Genomic DNA, 14,455 nt, shown 5'->3' with positions numbered 1-14,455 from the left:
GAAAGACAGAAGTTCTTTCTCCATTGGAGCTGCCAAGTTGATAGCATGCCAGTCTGAGGCTTCTGGGGTCATCTTTGCCCCTACCTGGGGGAGAGACTGTCTGAGGATGAAGTTAATACAAAAGACATCCAAGGAATCTATTTCTACAGATTCCTGATGTCACTGTTGGAGCACCTGGATCCAGCCATGCCTGAAGCTGCATGTCATTCATACAAGCCAATCTGCCTAAGCCAGTATGAATTGGGTGTCTATCACTTACAATTTGATTAATACACCTCCACACTCATCTGTCTGGTCATCCTGAGTATCTGGCCTTTAGCTGCTACTCACTGGGGCCCCAACAAAGATTTTGCTTGTGCTTTAACCCAAGAAATTTGCAACCTGGTGAGCTTGGACCGTTTGCCTGCCAAGGATCCTGGTTGTGAGCCCAGAAGTGTGCCAGGAGAGAGGTGGTCTCAAGGCAGGAGGACCCAGTGGATTTCTGCTCATTCCCAGACCATCCCCCCATCCAATCCCCCATCATGACCATACCTGGCCTGGAGCACGTGACAGCGAAGACAACGGCCCCTCACATCCTCCAGCATCTGCACGGCCAGGCAGATCTCACCCTGCACCTCTGCATCAGGGTCCACATGGCTCAGGTTGATCCAGCTATCAATTCCTGGAGGGCGCAGGCACTAACATTCATTAAGCACCTACCGTGGGCTCGACATTAAATTAACTTAAAAATTCAATTAACATTAAAAAGGTATTGAGTCTTGGACCTCTCATGTTAGCCTTCTGTTGTAGGTACTGTAATTATCCCTACTTCCAGATGAGGAAAATGAGGCACAGCGAGGAAGGAGCTTTGCCCATGATCCCACAGCTGGTAAACAGCAGAGCTAGGATTTAAACACAGGCAGTATAGTTCTAGGGCCAATGCCCCTAACCAGGTACTATCACACTCTTCATCCTGATATATAAAGCCCTGCATCATTTAGTCCCAATATACTCTCCCCTCAAAAAAAACCTTGGGGGCTGCCCTGGTGGCGCAATGGTTGAGAGTCCGCCTGCCGATGCAGGAGACACGGGTTCGTGCCCCGGTCCGGGAAGATCCCATATGCCGCGGAGCGGCTAGGCCCGTGAGCCATGGCCGCTGAGCCTGCGCGTCCAGAGCCTGTGCATCCGGAGCCTGTGCTCCGCAACGGGAGAGGCCGCAACAGTGAGAGGCCGGTGTACCACGGAAAAAAAAAAAAAAAAACTTGGACATTCCTATCTCTGAGCCTTCATTCAGGCTCTCTGCTTGAATCAATCAAGTCAATCTTAGTCTCAGTCTTAACCTCTCCCTCTCTCCTTCTCCCTCTCTCTCATTTCTCTCAACACGTTAGAGATATTGACTTCCAGCTTTGATTATAGTTACTGGGAAGTCATTTCAGCCTAATAATTGATCTTGTGTGAACAGTCTATCTTTTCCAAGTTTAAGGACTATGGCTTTGATGTTTGCTGCAGTTTCCCCACAATGTGTCTAGGTAAGGATTTTTTTTTTTTTTATCCTGCCTTAGTACAGGTTGTGCTTCTCCTACTTATGGACTCATGCCCTTCCTTGAGTTTTGGAAAATTCCAGGTGGTCAATTTTTTTTATCATTTCCTCTCCCCAGCTTTTTCTATTTTCTGCTTCTAGGACTCCAATTAAATGAATGTTAGACCTTCTCAGTTATTTTCTATGCCTTCAACTTCGCTTTTACACTTTCCTTCTCACTTCTCTGGACTGAGGTTTAAATAATTTCTTTCTGAATGAACGATCTGCTGTTGAACTCAGCCACTCAGTTTTCAATGTCAACAATTGTACTTTTTATCTCTAAAAGTTTGATTTGGTTCTTTTCCAAGTCAGTCTATTTTTTTTTAATGTATTGCTTTAATTTATCATGGTTATTGCTGGCCCTTTCTGGTGATTAATTTATTGAATTTTTAAAATTTCTATAATCATAAATACAAAATCCAAAGCCTTTATGGGTCTAAATCTGATGGCCATTGTTTCTGCTGACTCGCGCTCATGGTGGCACGGCACACTTCCTTGAGTGTGTGGTGCTCTTTGATTGTGAAGCCATGCTTGTTGGAGCTCACTCTGTGGGAAATTCAACATGAAGATGCTTATCCCTGGAGAGCAGTGGTGGTTGCCTGTTCTGGAACCTTTTAAGGGTCTCAATCTAATGGGGAATTCTCAGATTCAGTAATATCTGTCTTCCCCCTAGCCTAAGATTCAGTCTGTTTGTTGACTGTGAGTTTGATATTGACATTTACTTTCAGGGAAATCCTTCCTGATTTCCTTTCTTGTTGCGCACCACTCCCCGTTAGGTTTTAGCTCATGTCTTGCAGGAGGTTGGGGGAGGAACACTGAGGGTTTTTTCCTTCTTCACATCCTTCCAACAATGTATTAGGAATTGCATCTAATTCAGGATCTCACTGTTATGCGGCAGGAGGGCCCTTCTGAGGATCTAGTTCCCTCATGCTGCTGGATGTGTGAGTTGCATCTCACCTCTCTAGCTCCACCGCTACCCCCAAGTCCAGGATGCCATCAGTTTTGCTCACTTGATTATTGCAACAGATACCTAATTGATCTCCCACATCTACTCCTGTCCCACTGTGATCCAATATCCACACGGCAGCACAGAAACCTTCTGAAAATGTATCTAATCTCTTCTGTCAGTGCATCCTCTGATATTATGGCTCCAATCTCTTCACTGTCTTACTCAGGGACCATCGATGACTCCCTAGTGTCTCCAGAAGGAAGTCCAGACTCTGGCCTCCTCCCCAATCAACCCCCATCAAGTATTCCATCTGGCCTGGCTTACACCTGACCTTAGAAGAGGATCCATGGAGATGTGCCTTAGCATCTTTGCCAAAGCATCTTTAAGAACTAACTCATTCCCCTTCCTCCAGGAAGCCTTCCTTAACCACACTAGCCCTCACTGCCCTCTATCATGCCAGTGATGCCTCACATACCTCCACCCCACATTGCAGTCGTTTTAAAAAATAAAATGCACCCACAGACACATGACAGTTTCGATTTTTTCTTCCTCCCTGTTCTGGGTAAATGTGTTGTATTTTTCTATCTGTCCATAAGTTCCTTGAAGTTAAGCCTTATATGTCATTAATTTAATTCCACCCCCTTGGGTGGATGTTTGAGGCACACTGGGGACAGCTCAGTGGACAGGTTAAGAACACAGACTTAGGAGGCAGGCACAGCCTGGTGTCAATTCCCACCTCTGCAACATCTAGGAGGGACAAGTCACCCCACCTCTCCAAGCCTCACTTCCCATCAGCTGTGAATCTGAGATCATTCTGGTGCATACTTCATTTGGTGTTGTGAGGTACTTAGCATTGTGCCCGGCACATAATAAGCCCTCATTAAATAGGAGTGATGATTATGATGACTGGCACATAGGCTGTCAACTAACGCTCACTAATGAAAAAATATATTATATTATTCAATAAATGGTGTCAAGACAAGTAGTGGTCATCTAGACAAAAAGTAGTAAAGTTTAATCCCTACCCCATACTTTGTATCTGGGTAAATTCCAAATAGATGAAAGACTTAACTGCAAAAAAAAAATGGAAACAAATTGTTGCTTGAAAGAATCACGTAAAAAAAAATTGTCTTAATCTTAGGGTTGAGAAAGCCTTTTAGGTATCACAGAAAATCAAAAGCCAAAAAAAATTGTTGACTACAAAAAAAGAAACAAATTTTCTTCTGGAAAAAACTGTAATCAAAGTCAAAATATAAGCCACAAGGGAGAAAAACACTTTGCAGCTAATATGACAAAGTTCATTTTCCTCACATGTAAAGGGCTCCTATAAATCAGTAAGAGGGCTTCCCTGGTGGCGCAGTGGTTGAGAGTCTGCCTGGCGAGGCAGGGGACGCGGGTTCGTGCCCCGTTCTGGGAAGATCCCACATGCCGCCAGGCGGCTAGGCTCGTGAGCCATGGCCGCTGAGCCTGCGCGTCCGGAGCCCGTGCTCCGCGACGGGAGAGGCCACAGCAGTGAGAGGCCTGCGAACCAAAACAAACAACAACAAAAAAAAGAATCTCTTCTGAGTCTTCTGCCTGGATCTTGGGGTGCTTTGTTAAATAAAGTGATTATCCATTTAAAAAAAAAAATCAGTAAGAAAAGGCAACAACTCAGTGGGTGAACAATACACATACAATGTGAATACACAATAGGCAAAAAAGGAAATAAAGTGACTCTTGAATATATAAAAAGGTCTTCAATCTCACTCATAGATTCAGAACTCTAATGGAAAACTGATGAATTCATAAAAGTGCTAACAAAAGATCAAGATGAAAAAAAATTAATTACATGGGACTGAGTGAACTGATTATAATTTCTGTGACTTTCTGTTTGAATAAAAAAAAAAATCTCACTCATAGAGAAATGCAAAATAACCCACGCTAAGAGGCAATTTTTTTTTAGCTATCAGATACAAGATCCAAACGTTTGGTATTTGTTGGCAAGGGTACAGGATGGGTTAAACTGTTAACTCCTCCAGGGAGGGTAACTTAATTACTATAATAACTATCAAATGTGCTAATGTGGGTACTCTTTGATCCAGCAAATCCACCTCTAGGAATTTATCAAGCTGATTGATGTAACTTGCATATATGTGTGCAATCACGTTTGTACAAGGCTAGTCATTGCAGCATTGTTTGAACTAGGAAAAGACTGTCAACGACCCAAGTGTCCATCACGAGGGGACCAGACAAATAAATGATGGCACATCCATCATTGGATGGCACAATGGAGTGCCATAAAGTCATACGAAGATCAAAGAATGCGGCTTGGGGGACACCATTATGGAAAGATCTCCAAGGTACATGGTGAAGTGAAAAGACAGGGTACAGAACAGATGAGTTTAATAGGCTACCATTCCTATAAGCAGAGAATAAAAACACACATAGTATAGTGTTAAGATCACAGACTCTGGGTCTTCCCTGGTGGCGCAGTGGTTGAGAATCTGCCTGCTAATGCAGGGGACACGGGTTCGAGCCCTGGTCTGGGAGGATCCCACATGCCGCGGAGCAACTAGGCCCATGAGCCACAACTACTGAGCCTGCGCATCTGGAGCCTGTGCTCCGCAACAAGATAGGCCGCAATAGTGAGAGGCCCGCGCACCGTGATGAAGAGTGGCCCCCGCTTGCCACAACTAGAGAAAGCCCTGGCACAGAAACGAAGACCCAGCACAGCCAAAATAAATAAATTAATTAAAATTAAGATCACAGACTCTGGAACTAGACAACTTGGTTCAAATCCCAGCTGTCCCACTTAATAATTTTGTGATCTTGGGCAAGTTATTTAACCCCCTGTGCCTCAGTTTGTTCACCTATAGAGTGGGCATAACAAGAGTACCTATCTCTTAGGGTTATCACGATAATTAAGTGAATCGATACGTGTAAAGCACTTAGAAAGTGTTCAGCATACAGTAAGCACTATATAACTTTTTGCTGCTATTACTATTGTTACTTGCTTGCATATATTTAAAATGTCCCTAGAAGGACATACAAGAAACTGACAACACTGAGGATGAGAGTGGGGGGACTTCCCCAGCAGTCCAGTGGTTAAGACTCCCCGCTTCCACTGCAGGGGGTGTGGCTTGGATCCCTGGCTGGGGAACTAAGATCCCGCATGCCGTGCAGTGCGGCCAAAAAAAAAAAAAAAAGAATGGAGTAGCTGGGGTAAGAGGGACAGTTTCACGGCTAATTGTATCTTCTGAATATTGACCCATGTAAATAAGCTAACCGCTCAATACACGAACTAAATTAAAATGAAAAACAAAAGCAACAACCAAAATAATTTTCCCCTGAAGGCTCTGTGTTGCCCCGTGCTGCTGGCTACGCCCTTACAACTGCCACCCGCTCTGCCCTCTGCCCGGCTGGGGGCCCGTGCCCCTCACCCACCTCGGGGGTCAGCTGTAATGGCCTCCCTGCTCAGTGAGATCTTGCCTATGATGTCGTCGTGCCTGCAGAAAGGCAGGCAGATGAGGGTCCAACTTAGCGACCCCTGCCCCTCCCGTGGAGAGGTGGAGGCAAGGCGTCAACGGCTGGGTGGGTGGGTACTGTGTATTGGGGTGTCCCGCCTTCCCTCAGACACCCAGGCTTGGGTTCCCAGCACACACACCCCACGGTATCCTCGTCCAGCACATAGAAGGCCAGATGGTGGAAATCCAGGGGCAGGTGCACTGTGTACTCCTCCCCCCAGAAGGGGCTCAGGCTTCGCCAGATGGTTGCTGTCCTGCAAAAGGGGACATGGGGGACTGGGGGCCTTCAGGCCACACAGGCAGCAGATACCTGGGGTCACAAACACACACACACAGGGATCCAGACACATACACACCCAGAGCTACTCAAATACACTCAAATACAGCTACAAACACACACACTCATACACTCAAGAATCCAGGCATGGAGACACACACAAATACACACACAAACCCTGACCCTCACACACCCAGGGACCTCAACACACACACACACACACACAAACACACCACACACTCCCATGGGGATACACACTGAAACAGAAATATTCACAGATATACCAAGGAAGCCAGAGACACAGAGACACATTCACACATACACAGATATACATATGCATCCTCAAAATTTTCTAGAAACACAGATCTGTGTGTTTCTACATATAGACACGTGCAGACACACAGAGAGAAAACAGAAACATTCACACAGAGACACAGAGAAAAGAAATGCCCGAACATGGAGACACACATAGACCCACAGACACACACTCACACACAGAGGGTGATATGCAGCAGAGATACACACACAGAATCACACTGTCACACAGTAACTGACAAGACACACAATCCCATCCATCCATTCATTCATTCACTCCATAAACACTCGCCCTGACCTATGTGCCAAGTCTTGGGGGCTATGGGGAATCAGAGGAAGAGGTGCCAAGGTCCCCACCCCCACAGAGCCTCGCTCAGCAGACTGGTGTTCCCTCCTGAGCCCTTGTGACACAGTGAAAGAAGTTCTGTGATTGGTTAGCTCAGTGGTGCCCACTGGGGTGAGGATAGGAGGGGTCAGGAAAGGCTTCCTGCGGGAGCTAGTCAGGCAAAGCAGGGAGAAAGGATGAGAACAAGTATTCCGCATGGCTGGAAGACCACGAGCACATGCAAAGGCCCTGAGGCAGGAATGGTGAGTTTGAGGAACAAGAAGATGGTGGTTGGGAGGCAGGGACGTGTGAGGGGCCAGGAGACCATGAAGTCAGCAGAGGCCAGAGCACTCAGTAAGCAAGGGGAACCCCAGGAGGGTCGGGGACCAAGACAAACCCAGAAACAGACACACATACATCTTCACCCCAACACCTCTGCAGATGCACTTCCCTTTACACAATGGGGAAAAAAGAACCTACTTTGCCCAGTGAAGACACCAAAATTTACGGTTGCAAAATTTGGTCTGCACACCTGCCACTGTCTTCCTCCTTCCTTCCACACACCCTTCCCCAGCAAAGAGTATGAACGTGGACACACATACATACACACACAGCCCAGGGCCCCACCATCAGACGGACTCTTCTCTCCAAACACCCTCTTCCCACTACCCTGACCTCTTCCCGGCTGGAAGTCCCCTCAGGCTCCCCAGCCCCCGAGCTGAGAAGCTCCTCAGAGCCCAGAGGGGGTGAGAGCCTGGGGTCACACGGAAAGTCAGTCTGTGGGTTTGGGGGTGGTGTCACAGAATTTGATAAGGGGCAACACAGGCACAGAGAGAATGATGGGGGTTGGTTGGCTGGTGCGCTGCAGGCTACCCTTCTCCACACGGGCTCCCTGCCCCCAGCTCCCGGCCCATCTGGACCAGAACTGGTGCCAGGAGGATGCTGAATCCTGCTGTCTCCATAGGAACCAAGGCCTCAGCCGCCGGCCCACCCACACCTTTCAGGCCTGCGGGGGCTGAGAGCCGTCCTTCAGCCCAGCACAGCACAGCACAGCCCGATGTCTCCCCAGCCCGAGACTCGCTCACACACACCAAACATCTTCACGTCCTCACATGTGTTCACAGTGGGGCCTGTGTACCCAAATAAGCAGGCATTGGTGCACACGTGCATGTACACGGCAGCCCACGTGTGCACACACATGTATACCCCCCCACGCTGGTACACAACGTGAACCTCTGAGCCTGCACACCCCCAGGGACACGCACCAGTGGTCGCAGGCATTCACATCAGCCCTCCGACACCCCGACACACACTCACAAGCAGGCCCAGCCGGGCGCACATGCACGCCCCCGCCCCCCCGCATACACACACACATACACACCCCGGTGCCCGCAGCACCCAGCAGGCCCGGAACCAGCCAGCCCAGCCAAGCATGAGATGCCCATCCCCGGGGAGGCCACTGCGGAAGGTACAATCTGGCCGCCACTGAGTCAGCCCCAGGACGCCAGCAGGGACATCATCAGGACAAGGCGGAAGGGGGAAGATGTCGGCCAGTTGGTGGGACCAGATGGAGAGGGGAGCCAGCGCCCCCTCTGTCTGGGCCCATGGCCAGGGCACAAAGCACCCACCATCAGGCCTGCGAGTACCCCCTTGGGGTAAATGTTGCCCTCCCCCAGGTCCTCTTTTCAACGTGAATTCTTGTGCCTGGACTCCCCAGGTCAAGATGGAGCCCGGTCCCCTGGCCCTGCTCCCTTTGCCCTCCCCTCCTTACCTGGCCACCACTTCGTCGTCCACTTTCACTATGCAGTAGGGGTCACTGCTCCCAGACCTGCGGAAGGAGGAGGTTTGGGGAGCGGGCTTGAGGGAGCAGCCCTGGGTGGGGATCCCAATCTGCCTTCATTTTACAGATGGGGGCAACTAAGGCCCAGAGAGGGGAGGGGATTTGCCCAGGGTCACACAGCAAGTTCAGTGGAGGCAGGACCTCTGGGGACCAGCAGATGATGTCATGGCTGTCCAGCCCACCCACTGCGGACCTCCTTGAATGGGCCCTGGGCTTCCACCCAAAGAAATAGAACATTGAGACATGAAGCCAGAAAATTTGGAGTCCCGGTCGCAGGAAGCCCGAAGCGGTGGTCCAGAGCACGTGCTCTGCTGGGGAATCATCCCTGGCCCCAAGTTTACTAACTATGGAACCCTGGCAAGACCCCTTCCCTCTGTGGGCCTCAGTTTCTCTGCTCTGTAAGTCGGGTGTAATATTTTCACATACCCCCTAGGGCGGTTGGAGGAGCTAAAGAAGCCAATGCATGGTGCGATGCATCATGGCCGACCCCAGAGCTTTCCCCACAGGTGCCTGAACGCCACCCTCAGGGTAAGCATTGCCCTCTCCATTGGGAGTTTCCCTGGGACGGGACTCCCCATAGCTCAGCCTTCAGCGAGGATGGACAGCCGCTCTCACTGCAGGCACAGACCAGGGCACCCAGACCTCAAAACTCAACCAGTAGGAGAAATGGGCTGCATCCCCTTGAGTAGCCGTGAGCCACAGGCCACCCAAAGCCAGTTCCAGCCCCGCTTCATAGTAAGAGTTACTGGTCCATCCCAAGCTATCGACCAGGGACCCTCATCTCTTTCCCCGACCCCCGCCCCCTTCCCATCTCACAGGCTTCCTTTGTCTTCCACTAAGCTCAGTCCAGCTTCAGGGCCTTTGCACTTGCTGTTCCACCTAACTAAGACACCCGCTCTGTTCCTGATCTTGTCATGGCTGGCTCCATCCTATTATTCAAACCTCAGCCCAAAAGTCACCGCCTCAGAGAGGTGGTCCTTGATCACCACTGTCCTCCAACAGTAGGCAGTGTAAAATTGATCTCCGATCCCTCTGAGCATGTGAAATCATCTTGCTCCGTTTCTCTCCGTTTAGTGTCTGTCTCCATGGCTACCTGCAACTTCCGAAATCTGATTTCCTTGGGGGAGGAGCTGTATTTCCCCACCCTCATCTCCCCCCACCACTGCAGAGTCAGAATTCGAACCCAGGTCTGTGGGGCTCAGCACACATGTTCTTAACCAATGCCTGCACCCCAGCTCACGATCCCTTGTCCAAATGGCCCCCTCCCCTGACACCCCAGCCCCCGACCTCTCTCTGCCCCCTCTCTCAGCTCAGTTTGTCACTGATCCACAAATGCCTCGGGGATTCCCAGGAAGAGGGATGCTGGCACCGGGAGCTGCTCTAACCTCGTCTGCTGGCTGAGCCCTCCCCATGCCTCGGTTCCCTCTGTGGACTCCTTCCTCTAGTTCCCTCCGCCGGGTGTACCTTCATTTCCCCATCTGCTCTCCATCCCTGCACACCTCAGACTGGTTGGTGTCCTGTGTCTCTGAACTCCTCTCTGGGTTCTACCTCTGACCTCCCTTCTGCGTAATGCCCCAGGCCTCAGTTTTCCCATCTGATCTGTCCCAAACCCATTGGGATGAGTAACCCTGGGAGCCTCAGTTTTCCCATCAGGCTCCACCCCCCTGGATGCCCGTGGCTGGTAACCCCCTCTATCTCATTTCTCTCTCTGGGTCCTCTCTCTCTGAGCTTCTTTTAGGCGGGCTCCAATCCCTCAGTTTCCCCAGCAGCAGATGTGGGGCAAATGGGCTGGGATCCATAGAAAAGGGCTGGGAGCCACGCCTCCTCCCGTCTACCCGGCCTGACCCCTGGGTCCCTTATGGGAGCCAAGCACGTCAGCTCCAGGGCTCTGACGCACAAGGGCCTTATCAGGCTCCTATCAGGCAGGGGCAACAGTGGCGGAAGGGAGCTACCCCTTCCAGACCCTCAATCTCTCTAGACCTTTGGCCTCTCCCACGGCTCCTGCCCCACCTCAAGCATGGGAAAGCAGGCCCATCGGCCATTGCCTGCCCAGTCTGGTTGGGGCATGGGGGCAGTCAGGGTTCAAATCCCAGCTCTGTGACCTTGGGCAAGTGACTTTGCCTCTCTGATCCTCGGTTTGCCCATTCGTAAAATGGAAATGCTAATAGGACTACAGGAAGTGTCAAACACAGGACCTGGCCCATAGGAAGCTGTCAAAGACATACAGCTGCTATTATTAATGACAGAAATAACTCTCAAATTATCAGCTGAGGCCTCCTCCCAAGCCAGGCCAAAACCCCCTCAAACCTGGTGAGGCTTCAGGAAGAATCTGGGCCCTCTCCCTTAGGAGAGGGGAGAGAGGACATACTCATCTAAGAGTCCCCACAGGCATGGAGATCCCAGCACGCTCTGAGGGAGCCCCTCTGAAGAAGGGCACCAACAGCCAGGGAAACTGAGGCAGTGTGGCTGGATCCCCCACTGGGGCTTAGTCACTCTCCTCTCTGGTTCTGGGGCATGGCCCACCTCAGAGCTCACCTTGGCCCGGGAACTTGGGGGAGGAGGGGTGGCCAAGAGATGCAGGAACCAGGTATGAGTCAACTCCCTCCCCAGAAGAGGCAGAGGGAGCCCCGCGAGCCATGTCCGGGTCCAAGGACAACATCCGTCACTCCCTCATGGCCCTCGCCCAGGACTGGTGGAGGGGCCGGAGCAGCTGGCCAGGTCAGCAGCTGCCAGGTCCCCACTCCTGACCTCACTGCCTCGACAGTTCCAGAATCACTAATTCTCGGATGCTCTGAGAGGGCATCTCATAAGAGGGGAGTCAGGAGGCTCGTCCAGATGCTGCATTTGCACAGCGAGCTCTCTGCTTTCCTCAGGTGCGTGTCTTCTTGGGGTCGCTGATGTGCGTGCGGGGAGCTAGAAATGCTCTGTGCAGCCTCCCCCTTGACATAGCTGCAGGGCTGGGGAGGGGGATGTTCATGAAGTCAGAGTCAGGATACTCCTCACTGGGGGCCCACAGCTGGGGGAGTCAGAGCATAGCTAAGCCCCAGCCTGTGCGAAGGCTCAGAATCCACGGTCCTGCTCACCTGGCCAGCAGGTAAATGCTAAGAGGTTCTCCACCCTCAGCTGCATGCGGCTTGGAGACTCCTGTTCAGGGTTTCCATTGCCCAGATGGAAAATCCAAACCCAAACAGGACTAAGTTCAAGGTCACACAGCCAATGTCCTGCCAAGGATCCCACACCTGTTTCAGGTGCTGACACCCTTAGGGCCCCTTCTGGGCTCCAGGCCAGGCAGGAGGGGGACCCCTCCCCCCATTCTGCTGATTCGGCAACTGCTGACTCAGCCCTGAGGGAAGCACAGCCGAGGACTGGTACTAAGGGGAACCTGAGGGTCCTCCAGCCCCATCACACCTGGCTAGGGAGGGGGCTGCAGGGGGAAGTTGGCTCTTCAAGCGGCTTAGCATCCAGGGAAGGTCCCCATTGGGCTGGGAGCTGCTGGCTGGGGAGCTTAGGGTTTTGGGTCAAGAGGACCCCAGTTTCCCCCAGGCCTGGCCGGTGGGCCACTTGGTGACACTCTGCAAACCTAAATGCCAGATGCACACAGAGGAATCCTGGGGCCACCTGGATCCCAGGCCCTCTGGGGCTCCTCCCCAGGGTTCTCTTAACAGGTGCCCACCCAGGCCTGGAGAAACCCCACCTCCAACATCTGCCTGGACTAAGAAAGAGAGCCCCCCACCCCTAAAGCCCCTCCCCAGCTCTGACAGAATCCGACCCTCTAATCCCCAGGGCTGAAGCCCTGGAAGACCCCCTTTAGTACGTCCCAGGAACAAAGACACCCCTTTCCTGGGGGCGGGGCGGGGCATCTGCTAAGTCTTGGCGTCCCCTCCCACCATGAAGCGATGGGCGTGGGGCCTGTCGCCCCATGAAGGTGGATCTGCCTCAATACTCGGTCTCAGACAAGAACCCCCGCCCACTTCACCGGCCTTCCCTGGCACGCGGAATGGGCGACCCCCGCCCCATCCCATGCCTGGAACGCCCCCCATCCCCGACTGGCCCCGGGGGTACTCACACGTCCTTGGCGGGCAGCGCCCGGCCCTCCACGACGCGGACATTCAGGGAGCTGCTCTTGGCCATGGCGCCCAGCCCCAAACTTTCCGGCCAGGAGGACGTCCAGGTTCCGAGGCTGTACCGCGGCGGGGAGGGCGTCTACGTGTCACAAACAGCGAGCCTGGCACCCTGTCCCGGGATCCCAGCGCCGCCTGTCCGACACGCGGGTAGCTGAGCGAGAGGTTTCCGAAGGAGGAGAAAGGATAGGTGCCCGGGGAGGGGGCGCCCCCGCCAGACTCTACAGGTAGGAGCTGGGCGCCGAGCCGGCTGAGCGCGCGGGGGACATCGCCAGCCCTTGCCTCCTAGTCCAGCTCTCCCGGTGGGCAGGCGGGGAGGACAGGGGGCGGGAGGGGCGGACCAGGGCCCTCCCCGCAATCCCGCCTCCCGCGGGGCACCCCGCCCGCCAGTTCCCGGGCCCCCTCGCGCGCCCTCTGCCGGCACCCCGGCCAAGCGTGCCAGAGCGCACCGGCCTCGGAGCCCCGGGCGCCTGGAGGCTGGGACTGCCAGGTGGGGAGCAGCCCACGGCCATGACGGGCGTGGCCGTAGGCTCCTAGTGAGTTGGCATCGGGCTCAGAAGACACAGTATGTCCCCTGCCTGCCCTGCCTCCAGCACGTTCACACCTCCCCGGCTCTCCCCTGCCTACCATCCCGGCGCCGCCTTCTCGGTCCGACCTCGTTGCCCCATCCCGGAGCAGTATCGGAGATGGCGGGAGGCGTCGCTAGAGAGAGTCACACCCTCCCTGGGGGTCCTTTTCAGAGTCAAGGGAGGGGCCGCGAACATCCCCTTCCATCTCTTTTAGTTTCCAATTAAACCCAGACTGTGCGTGCGGCAGATCCCGCGTCACTGGCTGGCACTGCGGGGGAGGAAGCCGCGGCCGGAGGGGGAGGGGAGGGCTTGAAGATCACCAAGGCGATGATAAAAGTCATCTACAATTGTTTGAACGCTTACTGTGTGCCGGGCACTGTTCTAAACGTTTTACAGGGATCAGCTCACCTTCGTCCTCACAATAATTCTATGCATTACGTGCTATTGTACTAGTTCCCCCCGCCCTTGTATGGATACACTAACTGAGGTTCAGAGGGATTAAATAGCACTCGGAAGGTCTTACAGTCAGTCATTGATTTGCCTCTCTGGATTTGAATGCTGACTCCGCCATTGGTAGCTGTGTGGTCTTGGGCAAGTCTCTTAACCTCTCTGTGCCCTGGTTTGGTTTTCTCATCGGTTCATAGGTTATTATAGTATCTCGCTCACAGGGTTTTGAGAGAATTGGATGAAATAAAACAGATACGAAGGAAGCAGATACAGATCTCAGAACGCCGACAGGCGCATAAGAAGTTTCCAGAAAGTGTTTGCTATTATTGTTCTTCAAGGCATAGCTCAAATATCACCTCTCCTAGGAAGTCTTCCGGGCTGTCCTCCCATGCCAGGCAGAGGTTTTCTCCCCTTTTTCTCTGCTCCCACAGCTCCAGGTTTGCACAGTTTTCGAGTTTTAAATGTGATAATGTGACTGGTAAGGCCTGTCCCGGACAGATACACAAACACTATCTCTCCCCATGAGTTTGTTGTTTACCTGTCTAAGAGTT

General features: G+C 52.6%; 1 protein-coding gene across 5 annotated transcripts in view; it reads right to left on the bottom strand.

Annotated features, from left to right (window-relative positions):
* RASAL1 (RAS protein activator like 1) overlaps positions 1-12,913 on the bottom strand; it is a 29,149-nt gene extending 16,236 nt beyond the window's left edge. For 2 of the 5 annotated variants that reach the window (XM_065889352.1, XM_065889355.1), the window contains exon 1: positions 12,834-12,898. In XM_065889352.1, coding sequence (XP_065745424.1) covers positions 12,834-12,898 — 65 coding nt within the window. Of the gene's footprint in view, positions 1-531; positions 662-5,930; positions 5,993-6,150; positions 6,265-8,698; positions 8,756-12,833 lie in introns of all 5 variants that reach the window. The other 3 variants (XM_065889354.1, XM_065889350.1, XM_065889351.1) reach the window with 3 other exon arrangements.
* Positions 12,914-14,455: the final 1,542 nt, after the last annotated feature.

Source organism: Phocoena phocoena, chromosome 13, assembly GCF_963924675.1.
Source record: "Phocoena phocoena chromosome 13, mPhoPho1.1, whole genome shotgun sequence".
NCBI classification, from domain to species: domain Eukaryota; kingdom Metazoa; phylum Chordata; class Mammalia; order Artiodactyla; family Phocoenidae; genus Phocoena; species Phocoena phocoena.
The sequence above is the reverse complement of the archived record's forward strand: the minus strand, read 5'-3'. Positions and strand labels throughout refer to the sequence as shown.